The 19,604-nt window shown below is 37.7% G+C and overlaps 1 protein-coding gene across 8 annotated transcripts in view; it reads left to right on the plus strand.

Moving 5' to 3' along the window:
* Positions 1-19,356, plus strand: part of PCNX1 (pecanex 1) — a 166,495-nt gene extending 147,139 nt beyond the window's left edge. For 6 of the 8 annotated variants that reach the window (XM_045451397.1, XM_045451399.1, XM_045451398.1 and 3 more), the window contains 11 exons: positions 1,197-1,450; positions 3,163-3,393; positions 4,032-4,132; positions 4,909-5,059; positions 10,133-10,363; positions 11,165-11,439; positions 13,101-13,306; positions 15,742-16,184; positions 16,591-16,731; positions 16,942-16,978; positions 17,127-19,356. In XM_045451397.1, the coding sequence (XP_045307353.1) occupies positions 1,197-1,450; positions 3,163-3,393; positions 4,032-4,132; positions 4,909-5,059; positions 10,133-10,363; positions 11,165-11,439; positions 13,101-13,306; positions 15,742-16,184; positions 16,591-16,731; positions 16,942-16,978; positions 17,127-17,413 (2,357 nt within the window). In that variant the 3' untranslated portion in view covers positions 17,414-19,356. Of the gene's footprint in view, positions 1-1,196; positions 1,451-3,162; positions 3,394-4,031; positions 4,133-4,908; positions 5,060-10,132; positions 10,364-11,164; positions 11,440-13,100; positions 13,307-15,741; positions 16,185-16,590; positions 16,732-16,941 lie in introns of all 8 variants that reach the window. The other 2 variants (XM_045451400.1, XM_045451403.1) reach the window with 1 other exon arrangement.
* The last annotated feature ends 248 nt before the right edge of the window (positions 19,357-19,604 follow it).

Consider the following 19,604-nt stretch of genomic DNA (forward strand, 5'->3'; position numbering starts at 1 on the left):
TGATAAACAACATGGCTCTTGAGCCCTGTCCCAGCCTACCTCTTCAGCCTTATCGTTCACACCACCACCAACACCAACAAAAACCACCACCACCACCCGGGTTGGTTTTCATGGCATCTTTTTCTCTCAGAGCAGTGTTTTTCAAACCTGGATGGTGTATATGTTCTCTTTAAAGAAAAAAATTATTGTAAAGTCTCATATAAGTTATTTAGCTTAAATATGTGCCTTTATAAAATTACGTGTAATCCCCTTATAATCATTATATAAGGAATTGACTAATTAAGTGGAAGCAAGACCACAGAACAAGATAAGATAAAAATTAACATCAGTGTGATAGGTGATATCTTACTGGCACTAGATTGCTGTGGGTGTAATTGTGTATTCCAATTTTGTATTTTCCCTTCAGTAACACTAATGCAGGAAATGCCTGTTTGGTATCTTGTATAAAAGAATGTAACTTCAAAGAATTGTTTGCTAGTGCTAAATAATCAGATCTCATAACTAATTAAATTTTATCAGCAGATAAGCTTCAAATGCCAATAATATAATTTTAACCAATTATTGTTGGAAATGGCAGCAGAAAAATTATGTATTTAAGATTAAATTATCATGAACCTTTACAGTTTATATATCCAAAAAAGCAGGATGTACATAATATTCCTGCTTGCAGTACGGACATGATACTGATAAACAAAGCTCAGATTCTTTTGAGTTCTGCATGTCTGGCTATATTGTGTGCCCTGTGACGATTTACTTCTAATTCAGTCCTTCCCTTATTGAATTAACTCAAACCTTCATGAGATGTCCCTTTACTCATTGGCCTTCATTTGACATAAATGCTATTGTAAACCCAAATTTGAAAAGTTTGGGATCAGTGAATCAAAATTAAGAAGGTTACTGCACAAATTTTCAGAACCTTCAATGCACTAATGCATGTTGTGATTCTTCAGGAAATGAATATATAATATGTCTACTTTCTGGAGCTTCCTGCAGTTTGTTAATGAACATTCCAGGGCAAATCAGTCACATACTTTCAATTACTATAAAAGGTGTCTTTTTTCTAAATTTCTTGTGTCTTTGAAGCATTTATTTTTCTACTTCATATTTTTTTTTTCTCCTTTGTATTCACTCGTGTCTTTCTCTCTCTCTCTCTCTCTCTCTCTCTCTCTCTCTCTCTCTCTCTCGTTCTCTTTAAGGTACTTACTGTCAACAACGGGAAGTAGAGGCCATTACTGAAGGCGTTGAAGAAGATGAAGGATTTTGCTGTTGTGAACCTGGTCATATTCCTCATGTGCTTTCATTTAATGCTGCATTTAGCCAGCGCTGGCTAGCTTGGGAAGTGATAGTCACTAAGTATATTCTGGAGGGGTATAGCATCACTGACAATAGTGCTGCTTCTATGCTTCAAGTCTTTGATCTTCGGAAAGTACTCACCACTTACTATGTCAAGGTAAGGGAATGTGCCTCATTAGATCTTCTGATGGTTGGAAGTTTTTCTTGGGAAAGACTTATGTATATTTTTTGTACCTGTGCTTTGCTTCTAAGTAGTGATTTAAATTCTCTAGTATCCAGTAAGTCAGTAAAGTATACCTATGAAGGTCTTGCTGTTTCTTTTTTTAGTTGAACTTACTCCATTTGTTTATTAATAATAATAGCTATTATTTGTAGTTCGTGTGTTTTAGGCACCGGGCTAAGGAATATGCATATATACAAATATATGTATCTTACCCAATTTCCTAAGGGAGTATCACATCTCTGTTTTACAAGTAAACAAAAATCAGATGTTACCTGTCCCAAGTCCTCTAACTAGCAAATGGAGTTACGGATTTAAAACATAGGCTTGTCTGACTCCTGAGCCCTTGCTGTTGACCACTGCTTTGCACTGTTTTCAATAAACTGAATAAAAGTATTGCAAGATTTGGGAGTTCCCCAAGACCACCCTCACTTGTGACACCAGCTGCAGGGGCCACTCTCAGATTCAGTAATTTGCCAGAAGGACTCACAGAACTCAGCAAGGCCATTATACTCTTGATTAGGATTTATAACGGTGGAAGGATACAGATTAAAATCAGCCATGCAAATAGGCATATAGGGCAGGGTCCAGAAACACCAAGGCATGAGCTTCCAGTCGTCTTCTCCCGGTGTAGTTGTGCACACAATGCCCATTTCTCCCGGCAGCAAATGTGTGACAGTATTCACAGAGTATTGTCAACTAAGGAAGCTTGCTTCAGCCACGGTATATAGAGTTTTTATTGGAGTGCAGTCACTTAAATGTGGCTGACCACCCACACGGCCAGCCTTAGTTTCCAGCTCCTCCAGAGGTCATGGCTGTAAGCCCCAAGTGAACAAAGAGTCTTAATCAGCCAAGGCATTCCAAGGGAGTAGAAGTTATTTCCCAGGACCCAAGGGCAGATACCAAACCTCTCTTTGGGCAAGGCTAGTTCTTTACTACACCGGTATTCTGTTTTTGCTGAAGATTTTACAAGATTACAGCACAGCTATGATTTGGCGGCCTGCAGACAAAGCCAATATTTTCAAGAGGGAAATGTGTGCTAAATTTCGGTGACCCATGTCTGGATTTCCCATATCTGTTTTACTTCCTCTATGTATCACCCTATTTGTGCTGATTGGGATGAATGTTAAATCTTATATTTAATGTTTGGTTAAACCCAACCTCAGGGAGATAGATTTTATAGTTTTTACATGCTGTGCGTCTGCATGTGTATATGGGATTTTCCAATGCTGATTCTAAATATAATTCTGTCGCTTTATTATTATAATTCTATAACTTGACCTAGTATCACAAGCTGATTTAATAACTTTCTATGAGCAATTTCTCAAATCCATCACAGTAAAGTTTTTCTGCCTCTCTTAAAATACCCTAAACTCAAAAGTTCTAAAATCAATAGAATTATTTTGAATTTGCCTTGCTGAATTTATGGTTGTGATTTTTAAAGTATTAAATTAACTGTTCATCCAGAAAGACCTGAGGTACATTTTTTACAGCATTTCTAAAATGTATTCTTACAGTATTGAGCTAGAATAAAATATTAAGTTATACAATCAGTATAAACTGTTGGCATTTATTTAGTGAGAAATTGGAGTTAATCCAAATTATAATTTAACCTGGATTTTTTTTTTTTTAAATCTTTTCCCCATTAGGGTATCATTTATTATGTTACAACTTCTTCTAAGCTAGAGGAGTGGCTAGCTAATGAGACAATGCAGGAGGGACTGCGTTTGTGTGCAGATCGAAATTATGTTGATGTAGACCCAACATTTAATCCAAACATTGATGAAGACTATGACCATCGACTAGCTGGCATATCCAGGGAGAGTTTCTGTGTGATTTACCTCAACTGGATAGAGTATTGCTCTTCCCGAAGAGCAAAGGTAGAGGTTATTTCATTTATAACTGTTTGAGCCTATTTTTTCAGAGATGGGAAGACTATCCCTGTTTGTTATTATGAGGTCAGTTTTTCCAGATCTTCCTCTTCCTGATCATCTGAGTAAGAGAATCTGCAGTTGTTAAAAAAAAAAAAACAAAAACAAAAACTCAGAGGTTGAGGGGAAGCAATATTCTCCAGATAGCAATTTGATTTTCTTTACTATAGTTATAGTCACTGGGAGGGTAATACAGCCATCACTAATAGCCAGCTTATGTCCAGAAATAACTAATTAATAGATAGAATATTGTATTTTCAGGAGAGGACATTATCAGTAATGGTGTATACCAGTAAATACTTTGAGATGTTTTGCTAAGATCCTTATACTTTATAAAACAGCCAGTTTTTTAAGTTTGTTCTGCTATTATAAAGTATTAGATTTTACTTAAAGGTTTCAAAGAGCCTCCTCATACATATTGATACTTCATTTTATACTGATTTGCTAAGCTTCTTCTCATTAGAACTATTTGAAGACATGGAAATTGTATGCTAGTTGAGTTCTTCATTCTGATTTGTTAAATATCTTCTGATTTGTTAAAATACCTTTATACCTTTCTGATAACTAATGTTCTTTGTTTTTTAAAGCCACTGGATGTAGACAAAGATTCATCCCTGGTGACTCTTTGTTATGGACTTTGTGTCCTGGGACGGAGAGCTTTGGGGACTGCATCCCACCATATGTCCAGGCAAGGAAGGCATTTCTGTTTTCAGGAAAAGAGTAGGGGGAGTTATATAACATAAATCTGAAAAATCTGAAATAGCTTTTCAGAATGCTTATTCTATGCTAATTTATTGCAAAAGTCTCTTCTGATACTGGTTTTTTATAGATCTTTGAACATAGTTGAGTTCTCTCAAGTGGTTAATAGCTGCCTTTTAAAATTCACACGTGTGGGTAACTACTGGTAACAAGAAATTAATGGAGTTAAGGCATTTTTAATAATCACCCCATAAAGTTTATTGGTCTCCCCCTGTTTTATATCTGTTTTTCTAATGATTTACCTCTTTTTATTTTTCCATATATCCATGTAGTTTTTGTCCAAAGCATTTATGCTTTTAATATGGCTAATCTAGTACAGTAGATTTAGGGAGTATAAATATAAACTGAATTTCTTGACATACGCATCTTAATGAGTTAGAATTAAGAAATATTACCTGGTTTAGATTCTTTTGTGATTACTGTATGTTTTCCAATAGGCCCCCCTTAAGTTTTTGTAGCTTATATACTCTTCGTTGTTGATTTTCATGGACTCACTGTTATAGTGGTTACTAATCAAGGATCCCAGCTCAAACAGGCCCTATATCCCTTGTGATTCTGATTGAGGGGTTCTGGCATTAGTACAGTCTTTGGAATCTGTATTTGCAAAACACTCCCAGATGATTCTGATGTACAACCACATGTAAGAATCAGTGTGATGGTAGATCTTTGTCAAAATGTGTAAACTTTTATTTCCAACCCTAACAGTAATTTAGAGTCATTCCTCTATGGACTGCATGCCCTATTTAAAGGAGATTTCCGTATTTCTTCAATTCGAGATGAATGGATCTTTGCTGACATGGAATTACTAAGGAAAGTAGTAGTCCCGGGGATCCGCATGTCCATTAAACTTCATCAGGTAAGAAAAGGAAAACTATAATGTATTACTGGTGTTTAATGGTGCTTGTGCACTTCCAAATTATGTTCCTGGGGAACTTTTTGAGAAACATTTCATTTGAAAAACAGAAAAACATGACTTATGGCAAGATATTAAATCATAGAAGGCTGAACGTATGTTTCTAAGAGTAAATTTGAATATTAATATTAAAGAGTAAATGATCTGGGCGCGAACTTGAGGCAAACTGTAAGCAGTGACAAACTGGAAATAAAGGTCCCTCACCCTTAGAATTCTTGTTTTGACCTCACATTTCACACGTGATTCAAGCCTTTTCCGTAGCTGAATGTTAGCTAACTCCCAGTGCAGTGGAGTAGCATCTCGGCGGAGTTGTAAGTGCTGCTATTACTGAACTCTGTGTTTAGTGTAGCAAGTTATATAGAACGATAGATGGTCAGGACAGATTTAGCCTTAGTTAAATAATCCTAATAGGGTAATAAAAATTAAAATGTAACCCCCAAATACGTTTCCAAAGCCCTGGATCATTTCAAGACTGTATTATGAGATTAAGAACTGGTGCTCGCTGCCCTAATCATTCCATTTGGCAATAGTCATCAGATCTGGTGACAAAGACTGCCTGATAAGCCTCATTAAAATGCATCTTTTATACTCAAATCTGTTTGAATATTTTTCCCCCCACACAAAGGGTGAATTACTCTGCAAGTGATATTACTATAATCTAAGACTGCTGGAATAAAGTCAATGTCCCATATTATTTACGAGATTACTGATCAGGGATATATTATTTGAAAGTCTCTGTGGAAAATGGAATAGTATTTTGAGGATCATGGAGAAAATATACATTTGGGAACAAAGAGTTGTCCATCTTCAGACTGGCTTTCTGGTTTTGAGACAATTCAGTGTCCTTAAAAGAAAAAATAATGACTTTAGGTTAAAGTGTTTTTTAAAACTTCAGAATTTCTCAAAAGGCACTGATTAATATATCTGCTCTGTAAGAAATACTCTTTTACATAACATGATTATCTAACAACTCCAAATAGATCGTCAGTTAATTCTAAAAGTTATGACAAGTATTTTATCTCCATTTGTCAGAGAAGAAACTGAGGCACAGGGTATCTGTATTTTCTGATACCGTAGGTCTTTGCCCCCATCTCTCCCTACAGGTGCTCTTACCTGTTGCTGCCACGTTCATTTCCTTACATGTTCCTTTGGCGGTGGCATTATTGCCTGTGACAGTATTTTTCTACCTTACATGATGGCCCAACACAGTTGGGTAAACTCACTCTCATTAGCCGTGACTGACAACAACAGTGACAAGCAGGGGATAAGGGGTTGGAATCAGGAACCCAGGAGCCACGGAAGGCTGGTGAGGGGAAGGTAGGGAACACAAGTGCCCCTGGAGAAATTCCATAATTCTGACACACCTTTGAGAAGGCTGAGGTGGACCCATTCAGTGGTAAGAAACAACCATTTATGAGCATCATTTTGAGACAGAATTTGGGTTGCCCATGAGGGACTCTCAGGCCAAGAAAAGATAGATCCAAGGTTTGTATGTTGTATACTCCTGAAAACTCCCAAAAGCAAAAAATGGGCAATGTTAAGCGAACAATATTAAAAGAGAGGATATGCATACACATTCCATAGAACCCAGAAATAATTACCTAAGAGAATGAAAGTTTATGCCTGTACAAAGAACACACATGTGTGCATAGGAGTCTTAATTGTAATTGCCTCAAACTGGAAACAACTCAACTGTCCATCAACAGACGAACAAACTATGGTATATCTACATGATAGAATATTACCTAGCAATAAAAAGGAATGGACTACTGTTAGACTCCACAACATGAATGAATCTCAAACATTATGCAGAGTAGAAGCCAGACCTAAAAAGAGTACATATTGTATAATTTTATTTATATAAAATCTAAAGCCAAACTAGTCTGTAGCCACAGAGAGCAGATTAGTGATCCCTTGGGATGTGGAGATTGATTGAATGCCAAAAGACAGGAAGGAGTGTTTGGGGATGAGGGAGAACTTTTATATCTAGAATGTAGCAGTGATTACATGGGTGTGCATATTTGTCAAAATGCTTCTAACTGCATGGTTAAAATGGTATCGTTTGTTATATGTAACTTATACTTCAAACTTAAAAAAAGGTTTTTTTTCCCAGAAAGCTAGAAATATAAAGTTTCTCTTAACCCTTGCCTCTCAGTCTTTGCCAATGTGTGTTTAGTACTTGGTAGGTGTTTTTAATTTTTGCTTTTTCCTTTACAGTTTTATTTTGATTTTTTAATTCTCTAATCTAATGTATTATGTTTTTACTTTATAAATTAGAATTTATAATCTGTGTAGTATTTATAATTTTACACTGTTGTACAGCATATTAGTGCTCTTATATACATGATGTCTCCACAACCCAGAAAATTATCATTATTATTATTATTATTTTTTAGTGAACTGGGGGGGAAACCCCATTTATTTATTTAATTTTTGAGAGACAGAGACAGAAGGTGAGTGGGGGAGGGGCAGAGAGAGAGAGGAAGGTACAGAATCTGAAACAGGCTCCAGGCTCTGAGCTGTCAGCACAGAGCCCCACACAGGGCTCGAACAACCATGAAATCACCACCTGAGCCGAAGTCTGATCCTTAACTGACTGAGCTACCCAGGCACTCCAACCCAGAAAATCATTTAAATCCCAATTTGGTAGGTGAAGACTAAGAACTCAGAGAAATTAAGCAAATTGCCTTTTTTATGTGTTCTCTTGTTCATGTGTTTTCTTCTCTATTTAATCATTTTGTAAAACACTTTACCTCCTTGTTTTACCATTTTCATTAGTCTCAACATCCAGTTTGGCTTATAAGTGGCATGATGAAAATCTTACAGTCAGTCTGTGATTGAGGACAAAGATGTTTTGTTTTGAGAGTGTGTGCGTGAGAGAAAGCAGGGGAGGAGCAGAAGGAGAAAGAGAAAGAATCTGCAGCAGGCTCCCTGCTCAGCAGAGAGCCTGACATGGGGATCAGTCTCACAACCCTGAGATTATGACCTGGGCCAAAATCAAGAGTCAGATGTTCAACTGACCGAGTCACCCAGGTGCCCCATATTTCTTATTCGTCTTTACATCATCATTGCTTAGCACAATGCTTGGCCGCCAATGAATGCTAAATGAATCAGTTTCATTATCTTCAAAAAATATATCTTGTGCATTGGCTTATAACTTCTCAAGTGTATTTTTTAAAACACCTTTGAAAAACTTTTGCCAGAACTGGGAACATTTGCTCTTTTTATCTGAAACATAATGAAAAAGATCACCCAAGAGTATCTTCCCATCACCCCATACCATTGTACAGCCCTTCCAAGAAGCAGCCACTGCCAATAATTTGATGTATATCTTTTCTGATTTCCCTAAGTTCATAGACATTTCCATCTATATGTATAAATATTTGCCTTTTTAAAAATATAATTGTGCTACATAAAATGATCTGTGGCATATGCTTTCCCCCCTGTTTAATATAACATGGATGGGGTATCTGGGTGGCTCATTTGGTTAAGTGTCCAACTCTTGATTTTGGCTCAGGTCATGATCTCACAGTTCGTAAGATCAAGGCCTGTATTGGGCTCTGTGCAGACATCAAGGAGCCTGCTGAGGATTCTCTCTCTCTCTCTCTCTCTCTCTCTCTCTCTCTCTGCCCCTCCCCTGCTCAGTGCACATATGTGTGTGCTCTCTATTTCTCTCTCAAAATAAATAAACTTAAAAAATACATATAACATGAATAGCCAGCACATACAGAGGCACATCACATTTTTAACAGCTCTGTAGTATTTCAGGGTATGATTTTTAACTACAGTTTATTTAGCAATTTCTGTATTCATGGGCATTCTGCTTGTTTCAAATACTTTGCCTCCAAAGCAATATTCATTCAGCCCAATGAGAAGAAATATTTGAACAAGATTAAACATACTCCATTTTGACATGCCTAATATTTTCCAACTTTGTCCATTTTATTAAGAACATAATTATTGCCTAGGTCTTCACTTTTATTTTCCATTCAAAAATTATACCAACACTACCATACAAAGGAACTGTTCCTTCCCTAGAGGAACTATTTGCTACAAGAGAGTGCATTATATGAAATCTGGTTATCTGCTGATATGAGAACGTGAGCTTAATATTTAAAGGAAAGATTAGGAGGGTTGGTGTACAGAGGTATTGTTAATTTGTAAACGTGGCTTAAGCCACGTTCTCTAGAAACAGAGTCAGAGTCCAGGACTCCTGTGCAAGAGATTGACAGGGTGCCCTCCGGGGAATTTGTAAGGAAGGGAGAGAAGCAAGGAAGAAGCTAAACAAAACTTGTATTTCAGCTGAATTCTAGCTTCCGCTGAATTCTAGAGTGAGTTCTAGGGTGTCAGTGTCACCAAGAGTTATATTAGAGGGAACTTTTATGTATATTAGAGTTGTATGTAAGAGGGAATTTTTATGTAGTTTAGCCTTCCTTAACTGATACCAGTGAGACAGTTCTTGAACAGAAAAAATTATGTGTGAATGAAGACATGTAAAACCCAGCTTGAATGAGAAAAAGAAAATACATAAAAATGGGAAAAGTATCTATTTATTTAAAACTTAGAGGATAGGGTTGGATTGAAGAATTTACAAAAGTAGTACGGCAGTAATGAGCTAATCCCTAATCTGATTGAATTTAAGAATCTCTGATTTATCTCTAATAATAATAATATGTATGGATATGAAACATTCATATTAAACCAGTTTTTAAGAATTTTCATTTAGTAACTGAGTAGTAACTATAGAAGCTTTTATCAGTACACTGGAAGTCCTTCACTTCCTATAAACCATATTTTGGGGGCACTTGGATTGCTTAGTTAAGCATCCAACTTCGTCTCAGGTCATGATCTCACAGTTCGTGAGTTTGAGCCCCACGTGGGGCTCTGCACTGACTGTGGAGTCTGCGTGGGATTCTCTGTCTCTCTCTCTCTCTCTCTCTCTCTGCCCTGTTAGTGCTCTGTCTCTCAAAATAAATAAACTTTAAAAAAAAAACCACATTTTTTATTTCTGTTTAGGATCATTTCACTTCTCCAGATGAGTATGATGACCCTACTGTGCTCTATGAAGCCATAGTGTCTCATGAAAAGAACCTCGTAATAGCTCATGAAGGGGACCCTGCGTGGCGGAGCGCGGTTCTTGCCAATTCTCCCTCCCTGCTTGCTCTGCGGCATGTCATGGATGATGGCACCAATGAATATAAGATCATAATGCTGAATAGACGATACCTGAGCTTCAGAGTCATTAAGGTAAGTTTTTGAGGCGTTTGTGTCTGAAAAAAGAAGAAAGGAACACTTTAAAAAGTCATTGAAACTCTTTTTATAGACAAAAAAAATGACCATACTACATTAGCATTATTTATGAGCACTTAATTTGATTTATTTTAATGTAATTTATTCTGTCCTCTGAAATTTTCTCAAGTACGATAGAGTCTTATAATGTTTGCTTATTTTCTTTCTGTGGCAGTCTTATCTATTATATATGCTATCTCTTCTTAGAATATCAGCATCTCTTCTTAGAATATCAGCACCATATTGCTAATCTGATTCCTAGGTTGCAAAATAATACCATAGTTTGTACTTTTCATTGTTTTTTGTTTACTTTTTGATTTTTTAAACATCTCATGGCTTTAGGTAGCTTAATTTCTGAGATTTTATTTTAATAGTTTATAATGATTTGCTTTTTATCTACTTCATTTAATCAACCTGCAAAGTCACAAACATCCTTTTAACTCTAAATATTTGTTACTGCTCATTTCTATCAAAAATATCTTATTACCCCGATTGCAAAATGCAACACTTTATCAATTTGGTAAACTTGGTATTTTTGTAAGGCAGACCAGGGAAGAGAGTACCGTGGCTGCTTATTATTTAACAGCCTACGAATGACAATGGAAAATTGAAGAGCTCCTATTCAAATGTGAAGTACTTGTGTTTCTTGCTTTTCACTGTTATCATAGGTCTTTTGTATCTCTCCCATTTATACTCTTCTGTTTATATGAGTTTCATTCTTGGCCCCTTAACCTAATTCCCATGTGTTCTGGTTTTCAGGTTAATAAGGAATGTGTCCGAGGTCTTTGGGCAGGACAACAGCAAGAGCTTGTGTTTCTACGTAACCGTAATCCAGAGAGAGGGAGCATCCAGAATGCAAAACAAGCTCTGAGAAACATGATAAACTCATCTTGTGATCAACCTATTGGCTACCCAATCTTTGTCTCCCCCCTGACAACTTCTTACTCTGACAGCCACGAACAGCTTAAAGAAATCCTTGGGGGACCCATCAGCTTGGGCAATATCAGAAACTTCATAGTGTCAACCTGGCACAGGTGAGCCATGGGGTTGCATATTTCAGTGATGGTGTGTCCTGACCATCTTCATCCAAGCAGTTTTCATGAACATCACCTGGAAAGCTTCTAGAAAAAAATACAGATGCCATGGCACAATCTAAACCTATTCTATCAGGAACTTCGGGAAGTAGTCTATTTCAAACTCTTATTCAGTACATCAATGTACAACTCTGGTCAATAACCACTGCTCCAGGGGCACCTGGGTGGCTTAGTCAGTTGAGTGTCTGACTCCTGATTTTGGCTCAGGTCATGATCTCCTTGTTCATGGGATTGAGCCCCACATCAGGTTCTGTGCCTGCTTGAGATTCTCTCCCTGGCGCTCTGCTCCTTCTTTGCTTGTGCTCTCAATCAATCTCTCTCTCTCTCTCTCTCTCTCTCTCTCTCTCTCAAAATAAATAAACTTTAAAAAAAAAAAAAAAGAACCATTCCTCCAGCATTTGGTAGAATTTGAATAGTTCCCTTTTCTTTAGCTTTTCTTACTCTATATTGCAGCATAGTGCCACTAATAGGATGTGTGAGCCAACAAACGGCAAATTAGAGAAAAACGTAGGAAACCTTAACAAGCTGATTACTTTTGTTTTATTCCATTCTAGCAGTAGGGGGCGCACACTGTATTTGCTGAAACTCCTGCTTGTGCGATGCGGAGATACTACTGCCATTTTAACAATCCAGTCATCACTCAGATCTCGAATCTGTGGTGTCTTCAAGTGTGCACATGAATTTTTTCTCTTCCTTTGTCTAGTAAATTACGGTGCTTTGTATAGGAACATCATAGTTTGGTGACTGGTGAAGAAAAGTCACGGAGTATCTTCAATTTCTTACAAGCTTTTGTTCAGATCGTTAAATAACAGAACTTAAAAACAGGATGTGGAATTGGGGTGGCAAACTCTCAAATAGACATCTTCTTCTAGGCATATTCAGAAAAAAAAAAAAAGTTTCACCATTTTAGTATAAGAAAGAAGAAATAAACCAGAGTGGCGTTCGAAGAAATTTCTTTCCAAAACTATCCGTTGTGCTGGAATTGCCTTGAAGAGGTTGAGTTCTCTTCCCCCGAGAGAAATGGTATAGAGATTAGAGTGCCTAACTGCCCTGGTTTGCCCAGCACTGAGAGGTCTCCTGGGAAGCAAGACGTTCAGTGCCAGACTGAGACAATTAATTGTAGGCTATCCAGGATAGTTGGTCACCCCACATTAAAAAGGCAGGGGTGGGGCAGTGATTACAGCAGTGCTCATCCAAGTGTGCTACAGCAGAAATGAGGTCTTCAGGGGTGCACACTTCAGAGGTGCTGAACAGACACTGCCAAGAATTCTGTTTCCATCTGTGATCTTAATGGTGCAGTTTTGTTATGTGCAGTTTATTATGGTTCAGGAAAGATGGCAAGATCAGAAAAGATGATAGAGTATATAAAAGTGAAGGTAGATTGGAAAGAATTGAGGCAGTGAGTATAACAGGGATAGTTCTTAGGCCATCCTTTGAAAACATAACTGACCTTTTTTTGTTTCTAATATTGACTATGTTGTAAAAACTTTGAAAGGTGAATGTTAGTAGCATTAAACATTCTGAATAGCTGGAAATAGAATAAAACCCCTATCTTGAGGTGATTGTGGGATAATGCTGCTTACTTTGGTGTTTGTTCCCAGGTTAAGGAAAGGGTGCGGGGCTGGCTGTAACAGTGGTGGCAATATTGAAGATTCCGACACTGGAGGTGGAATTTCCTGCACTAGTAACAATGCAACAAGTGCCAGTGACCCCCATAGCAATGTGTCCCAGGGAAGCACTGCAAATCCAGGGCAAGGGTCGGGAGCAGGACCCCATCCACCTGTCACATCTTATCCTCCAACACTAGGTAATGTGAAAACAAACTTACGTGTCTAAGCCTCTTAGCTCTGGGGCTCAGTTAGTATGCATGTCTAAAGAGAATTCTAGATTACCTACTTGGAAATATGTAAAAATATTTTGTTTGATTCCTGGTTGGATGTTATCCTATTTATATTTATCCCTTTATATATACGTAAAATTTGAAATGTCATGTCTTTGAAAGTATAATTTTTAAAGGCTAATAATAATCTAGTTTATAATGTGATTAACTTCTCTTTCATTGGTCAATGATTTGGTTTCTTCGAATGTTACAAATAAACTTTGTGACTGCTGTTTTCTTGGGCTAGAGACTTTAAAAATGCAATCACTAAATCAAAGTTTATGGGAATATTTAATATTCATGACACATAAGGCCAAAAGTCTTTCCAGGAAGCTTTTGTTTTTGTTTTTTTAACCAGTTGGTACTCTCACCAGTTATACAAAGGAATGCCCATCCTGTAAACTTTGACCCGGAGTATTATCGGTTCCCTGCTTGCTCAGAACAGGAGAAGGGGTGGTCTTTAATTTCATTGTTTTAATTTGCATTGCTCTGATACCCAAGATTGAAAGGTTTTAAATTGAGTTTATCACCTGTTTCTCTCTTTGAAGTACCTGTTAAATCTCTTGCCCATTTTTCTATTTGGTCTGTTTATTTTATTTGTATGTTCTGTATTCAAGTTCTTTGTCAGTTTTCTGTACTACAAATGTCTTTTCCCATTCTATCCCTTGACTTTAGATTCTCTTTCTGTGAAGAGTGCCTCCCCTTCTTTTATTTATATATATATATATATATAATTAATTATATATTATATAAATATATTGTATAAATTAATTTATATGTGATTATTATTATATATTATGTTATATAAATATATATATAATTAATTTTTTAAGTTTATTTATTTTGAGAGACAGAATCCCGGGCAGGCTCCGTGCTGTCAGCACCGAGCCCGATGCAGGGCTCGAACTCAAGAACTGTGAGATCGTGACCTGAGCTGAAACGAAGAATCAGATGCTTAACCCGCTGAGCCACCCAGGCACCCCGAGTAGCTTCTCTTTTGACAAGAAGTTCTTGGTTTTAGTGTGGAGCAATTTGCTGATCTTTTCCTTTCTGATTAGTACTTTTTGTATCCTACTTAAGAAATTTTTTCCTATCCCAAGGCACCGATGGTATTTTTTTTTTTTGTTTTACTGATTTTCCTTTTACATGATATCTGCAATCCACATGGTATGCAGTAGGAATCAGATTTAATCTGTTTTCATATGGCTGATTCGTTGATTCAGTACTGTCTCCCCCCCCCCCCCGCTTTATATGAACGAGATGAAGTCTTAAGACATTTACTTATGTTTAAAAAAAATCCAATAGCATTGTAATCAAGACTAAATAGGTATATTATCAACATCTTGTGGTTCTTTTTTAACTTCTGAGTGAAAAGTTAAAACTTTCAGTGTGCTTTTTTACATGCTCTTACTTTGATCAGCTCTTTGTGTTTTCAGATAGAAAGTACATGGAGGAATTTTTTCATTAGAGTTAAAACTTACTTTCTAATTCTCACATTACTGTTAGGAGTCAGGAAAAAGACAAACCTGAGGAATTCTATCAAGCAATTTGAAAAAGGACACAGAAGAACCTGCTATTCAGTATCACTGATAATTCATGTATAGTAGCAATCCTGTAATGGATACGAAGATTGCAATGTAGTATCATCATCTCTCTATAGACCGTGTAGTGTGTCATTGGAACGGATTGAAAGGCCACTAATTCTATACCTTGAGAAATAGTTATGGATCTTGCCACATGAATCCTTAGTAAATATTTCTCATGGTCTCGTTTCCATGACATACTTAATTTCTGAAGTAATAAAGAGTTATTCTTGTTATTCTGAAATATTTCTGTGGAAGATATTTTAGGATTTATCCCAGCATTAAATCCAGATACTTGCTGAAATTATTTGTGTCTTTCTTTTACTCCAGAATTTTAATTTTTAAAAAGCTTTAGCAAATTGGGTGGCAATTTGGGCAAATTGGGCAGCAAACTGACTGAATGCCTCAGTCAGTTAAGTGACTGACTCTTGGTCTTGGCTCTCAGGTCATGATCTTACAGTTTGTGACCTGCATTGACAGTGTGGACCCTACTTGGGGTTCTCTCTCTCTCCCTCCCCCATTCACTCTCAAATAAATAAACTTTAAAAAAAAATTGACAAGCTTTAGCAAATTAAAATTATATTATCAAAACCACACAAGAAAACCGATCTCAAATATTTATTTATTTTTGATAACTTAAAAAGTTTTGAATATAAGCGTTAAATTCAGTACATTCAAGTCATTTTGCTTAAGGGATGAAGATTTAGGGGAAAAAAAAAGAAAAGAACCGCGTTTGAATCACGCCATCTGGAACAAGTGCTGTTGTTTCTCCCTCGCTAGGCACTAGCCACAGCTCCCACTCTGTCCAGTCGAGCCTGGTCAGACAGTCCCCTGCTCGGGCCTCAGTGGCCAGCCAGTCGTCTTACTGCTACAGCAGCCGGCACTCGTCTCTCCGGATGTCCACCACGGGGTTCGTGCCCTGTCGGCGCTCGTCCACCAGTCAGATATCGCTCCGGAACTTGCCGTCCTCCATCCAGTCCCGCCTCTCCATGGTGAACCAGATGGAGCCCTCCGGTCAGAGCGGTGTGGGCTGTGTGCAGCATGGCCTCCCCTCTTCCAGCAGCTCCAGCCAGAGCATCCCGGCCTGCAAACATCACACTCTCGTGGGCTTTCTTGGGACAGAGGGAGGTCAGAGCAGTGCCGCCGACGCCCAGCCGGGCAACCCCTTAAGTCCTGCCAATAATTCACACGCCAAAAGGGGGGAAGTGATTTACAGAGTCCAAGTGAGTAAGCCCACAGTTCTGGCACTGTCTCACCTGTTTGTGTTTATTTCTCGTTTGTCGAGTGGAGGATGCTGGTGAAAACACACCTCATATTACTTAGTCTGAAGATTAGGATGTTTTTGAGTGTTGAAAAAGGTTTCTGCCAGCCTGAAAACTGGAGGCAAGTAGTTTCTCAGTGGTGATTGTTGTTCCACACTCAGCTGTTGTCATGTGGCCCTGGCAGTAAGGTCTGCTGTAGGCTAAAAGGAATTCAGGAGGTGGCCTTTCAGATTGTTTTTTGTCCAGTTATAGGCCATGGAGAACTTGAGACTGAGTCTGGGAAAGAGATTTTACTTGAGATTATATAATCTGTCATCATCAAGAAAAAAATTGAATTAGAAATGACCCATATTTATTTACAATACAGATCGTGGATCCCAGTCAAGTTCTGGATGGGATCAACCTATCAAAAAGGAAAGAGCTGCAGTGGCCTGATGAGGGTGTCCGGTTAAAAGCTGGGAGAAACAGCTGGAAAGACTGGAGTCCTCAGGAGGGCATGGAAGGCCATGTGAGTCCTCTTACGAAGCTGACCCCTGCTCTCACTTTTTGTGTAGCCTGACCCGACTTGTGTGCACGTTTTTAGCTAATTGATGCTCATGCTTTTTTAAATGCACCTTTTGCTGAATTATCAAACAGAATGACTGTCTCTAATTTTAAGTGAAGTTTGCAAATACATTCAAGGTCCCTGCCACTAATTTATTTTATTCTGAATCATTAGGTGATTCACCGATGGGTGCCTTGCAGCAGAGATCCAGGTACTAGATCCCACATCGACAAGACAGTACTTCTGGTCCAGATTGATGATAAATATGTGACTGTCATTGAAACCGGGGTACTAGAACTTGGGGCTGAAGTGTGAGCCAGTGTTTTATAACTACATTTCTCTTCCCTCTCCATTCCGAGACGTTGGAAAAAGAGAGGAGAGCGCAGAAGACGCCTGCAGGTTTTCCTCTGCTCCTGTGTGGGAGATACTTGGATGTAGAGTGGGCTCGGCCAAGCGCCTCTCCTTCGCCCTTCACCCTGACTCCTGTCACTGTCTCCATCCCCAAATAAAGCTGAACTATTTTTTTAAGTTAGCTGCCGACAAAACATTTTGCATGAAGGATAAAGTTCTGTTAAATTACGTCCTTACAAAAATTTTTTTCCTATGCATTGCCTATGCTTTAAATCAACCAACTCTTCATTTCTAAACTACAATCTCATATTTTTCTAATTTCTTTGCCAAAAATAATTGCCATGTTTTGTCATAGAACATGAAATCCATTTACCTTGATTTTTAAAAACAGACCAGTGTAGAAACCTTCACTTTGACGTTTAGCAGTATGAAAGTTTCATGTACAGTGAAAGAGACTATGAACAGACATAGATTTATCTTATTCCTTGAGCGCTAAAAACTTTAATGAGAAAACTGCACTAATTTTTTACAACAATGCACTAAAGTCTGAGATTTCTCAGAACATTTATTTATATATAAAAATAAAATACCATTATTTAAATTGCCTTTGGGATTAACCCCTGCCCTTTCCTTAAACATACATAGCAGGAACTGTGCTGCTCATTTTTTTGTCAGTAACCTATACTCCATGCCAGTACATTGGGTGTTTTCTCTAAAATGAACGTTAAGGATCAAGAGGTACATAGCTTCATCGTTGGAGATAGCGGTCAGTGCGTCGGTCCTGTGAACACCACTGCCAGCTCCTGTGTCCACACATCGGAGGCGCTCCAGCACCGGTGTGCCCCAGCTCCTCTTGGGGCAAGCTCTGCTGGGGTCAGTTCTGGGAAGAAAATATTTTTATTTTTCAAAGAAGAAGATGAGCATCCAGGAACTTAAAAAAAGGATCGATTGCTTTTCTATTGAGAGTCATTAGCTCTTGAAGTTACTCACATGCAGTTCAGTTAATCAAGTAAAATTTTTTCAAACGAAATTATCCAGATGGTGCAGTTCTTGTTATGTCCCTCTTCAATAACCTCGCCTCTTCTTTTGCTCCTCTCTTCTTTTTCTATTACTTGAATTTTATTTCCTGTAATTTATAGTGTGTAGGTGTAATTTGAAGTATTTATAACTGTGAAATTGACTTAATATGTTGTCTCATAACTTAAATTTTATTGTTTTTTTTTTTTTAATACGTGTGTATTCAGGGAAATATATAATTCAGATTTACAATTGGGCTAGGTGGAAACTGTGGTTTAGATTTAATTTTCAACTTCCGGCATTTTTTAAATCCTTCCGAAAACTTTCCCCTTTTGTGTGAAACTCCAAAGAATATATATATATATCTCCTGAGCATTTAGGAGCAGCCATCTTTCCACCCCACTGCAAACGGGAAGTAGAAAGCAGGTGTGAAGTTAATCTTCAATGTGTATTTTATTTAGTCTGATACATCCAGAGTGTTACTCTTTCCCCATGTGGCGCTAGCCACATTTCAGGTACTCACCGGCCACATGTGCCTGGTGGCTCCTGTATTGGACGGCACAGGTGTAAAGTATCTTTTGATGAGGTGACAGGAGAGAGAAGCTGTTTCCGCACTAACCCCTACTGTCGCTCTCACAGTATAGCATAACACTTCCGTAGATGGAATGAAAACTAACATCCGACTACATTTCCATTCCACAGTGTGGTTATTTTGCCCTTTTCTAATTTACAGTTTTCGTAGTTATTCAGGATCCAGTGTACCTCGTGCTGACATTTCCAGACTTCGCGCTTTGCCAAATGTACTTTTTAAAAACATTTGTCAAGTGATTTACTGAACCTTTACACAAAGGTACCCTTTCTAAATTGACCAACTAAAACGTATTTTCCTGATACTGTTGTTACATTCTGTATTTGCCGCATTTTGGCAAATCTACAGTATGTCATTAAGGTCCAAGGCTTTTATGTTTCTCTTCTGAAACCGAATATATGATCTATCTAACCATCTATATTTATTTAAAATCTTCTCAAAGGAATTATGATTCCTGCTGCCTGTTCTCTTTCTGAAGTGAATATGATCTTTTCATGGTCATTACCTAGATGGGAAGATAAGTGGAATCCTTTCAGTCCTAAATGGAAGATAATTCATTTTCCTACACAGAAAAAAAAAAAAAATCTGAGCTTCAGATGATTCAGTCAGAAGGGCTATTCCTAGCCTCACACCCCCTACCCCCAATTGTTAAATACATTACACGCTCTAAAAATGTAAGACTAGATTTTATATGGAACATATATATTGGGTCTTGATTTGGCATGATAACTGTGGACATTCTTCTCAAAGCAAGTTGAATTTTGTTATCAGATAACCCTTGAGGGAATTTATGGAATAGAAACCCTAACAGGAGCCCTGTTTTTATTTTTTAGTCTAAACCTGATGGTCTTTTAAAAGTCAGAATACTTTTCTAATAATT

Source organism: Leopardus geoffroyi, chromosome B3 (assembly GCF_018350155.1).
Source record: "Leopardus geoffroyi isolate Oge1 chromosome B3, O.geoffroyi_Oge1_pat1.0, whole genome shotgun sequence".
Taxonomy (NCBI): domain Eukaryota; kingdom Metazoa; phylum Chordata; class Mammalia; order Carnivora; family Felidae; genus Leopardus; species Leopardus geoffroyi.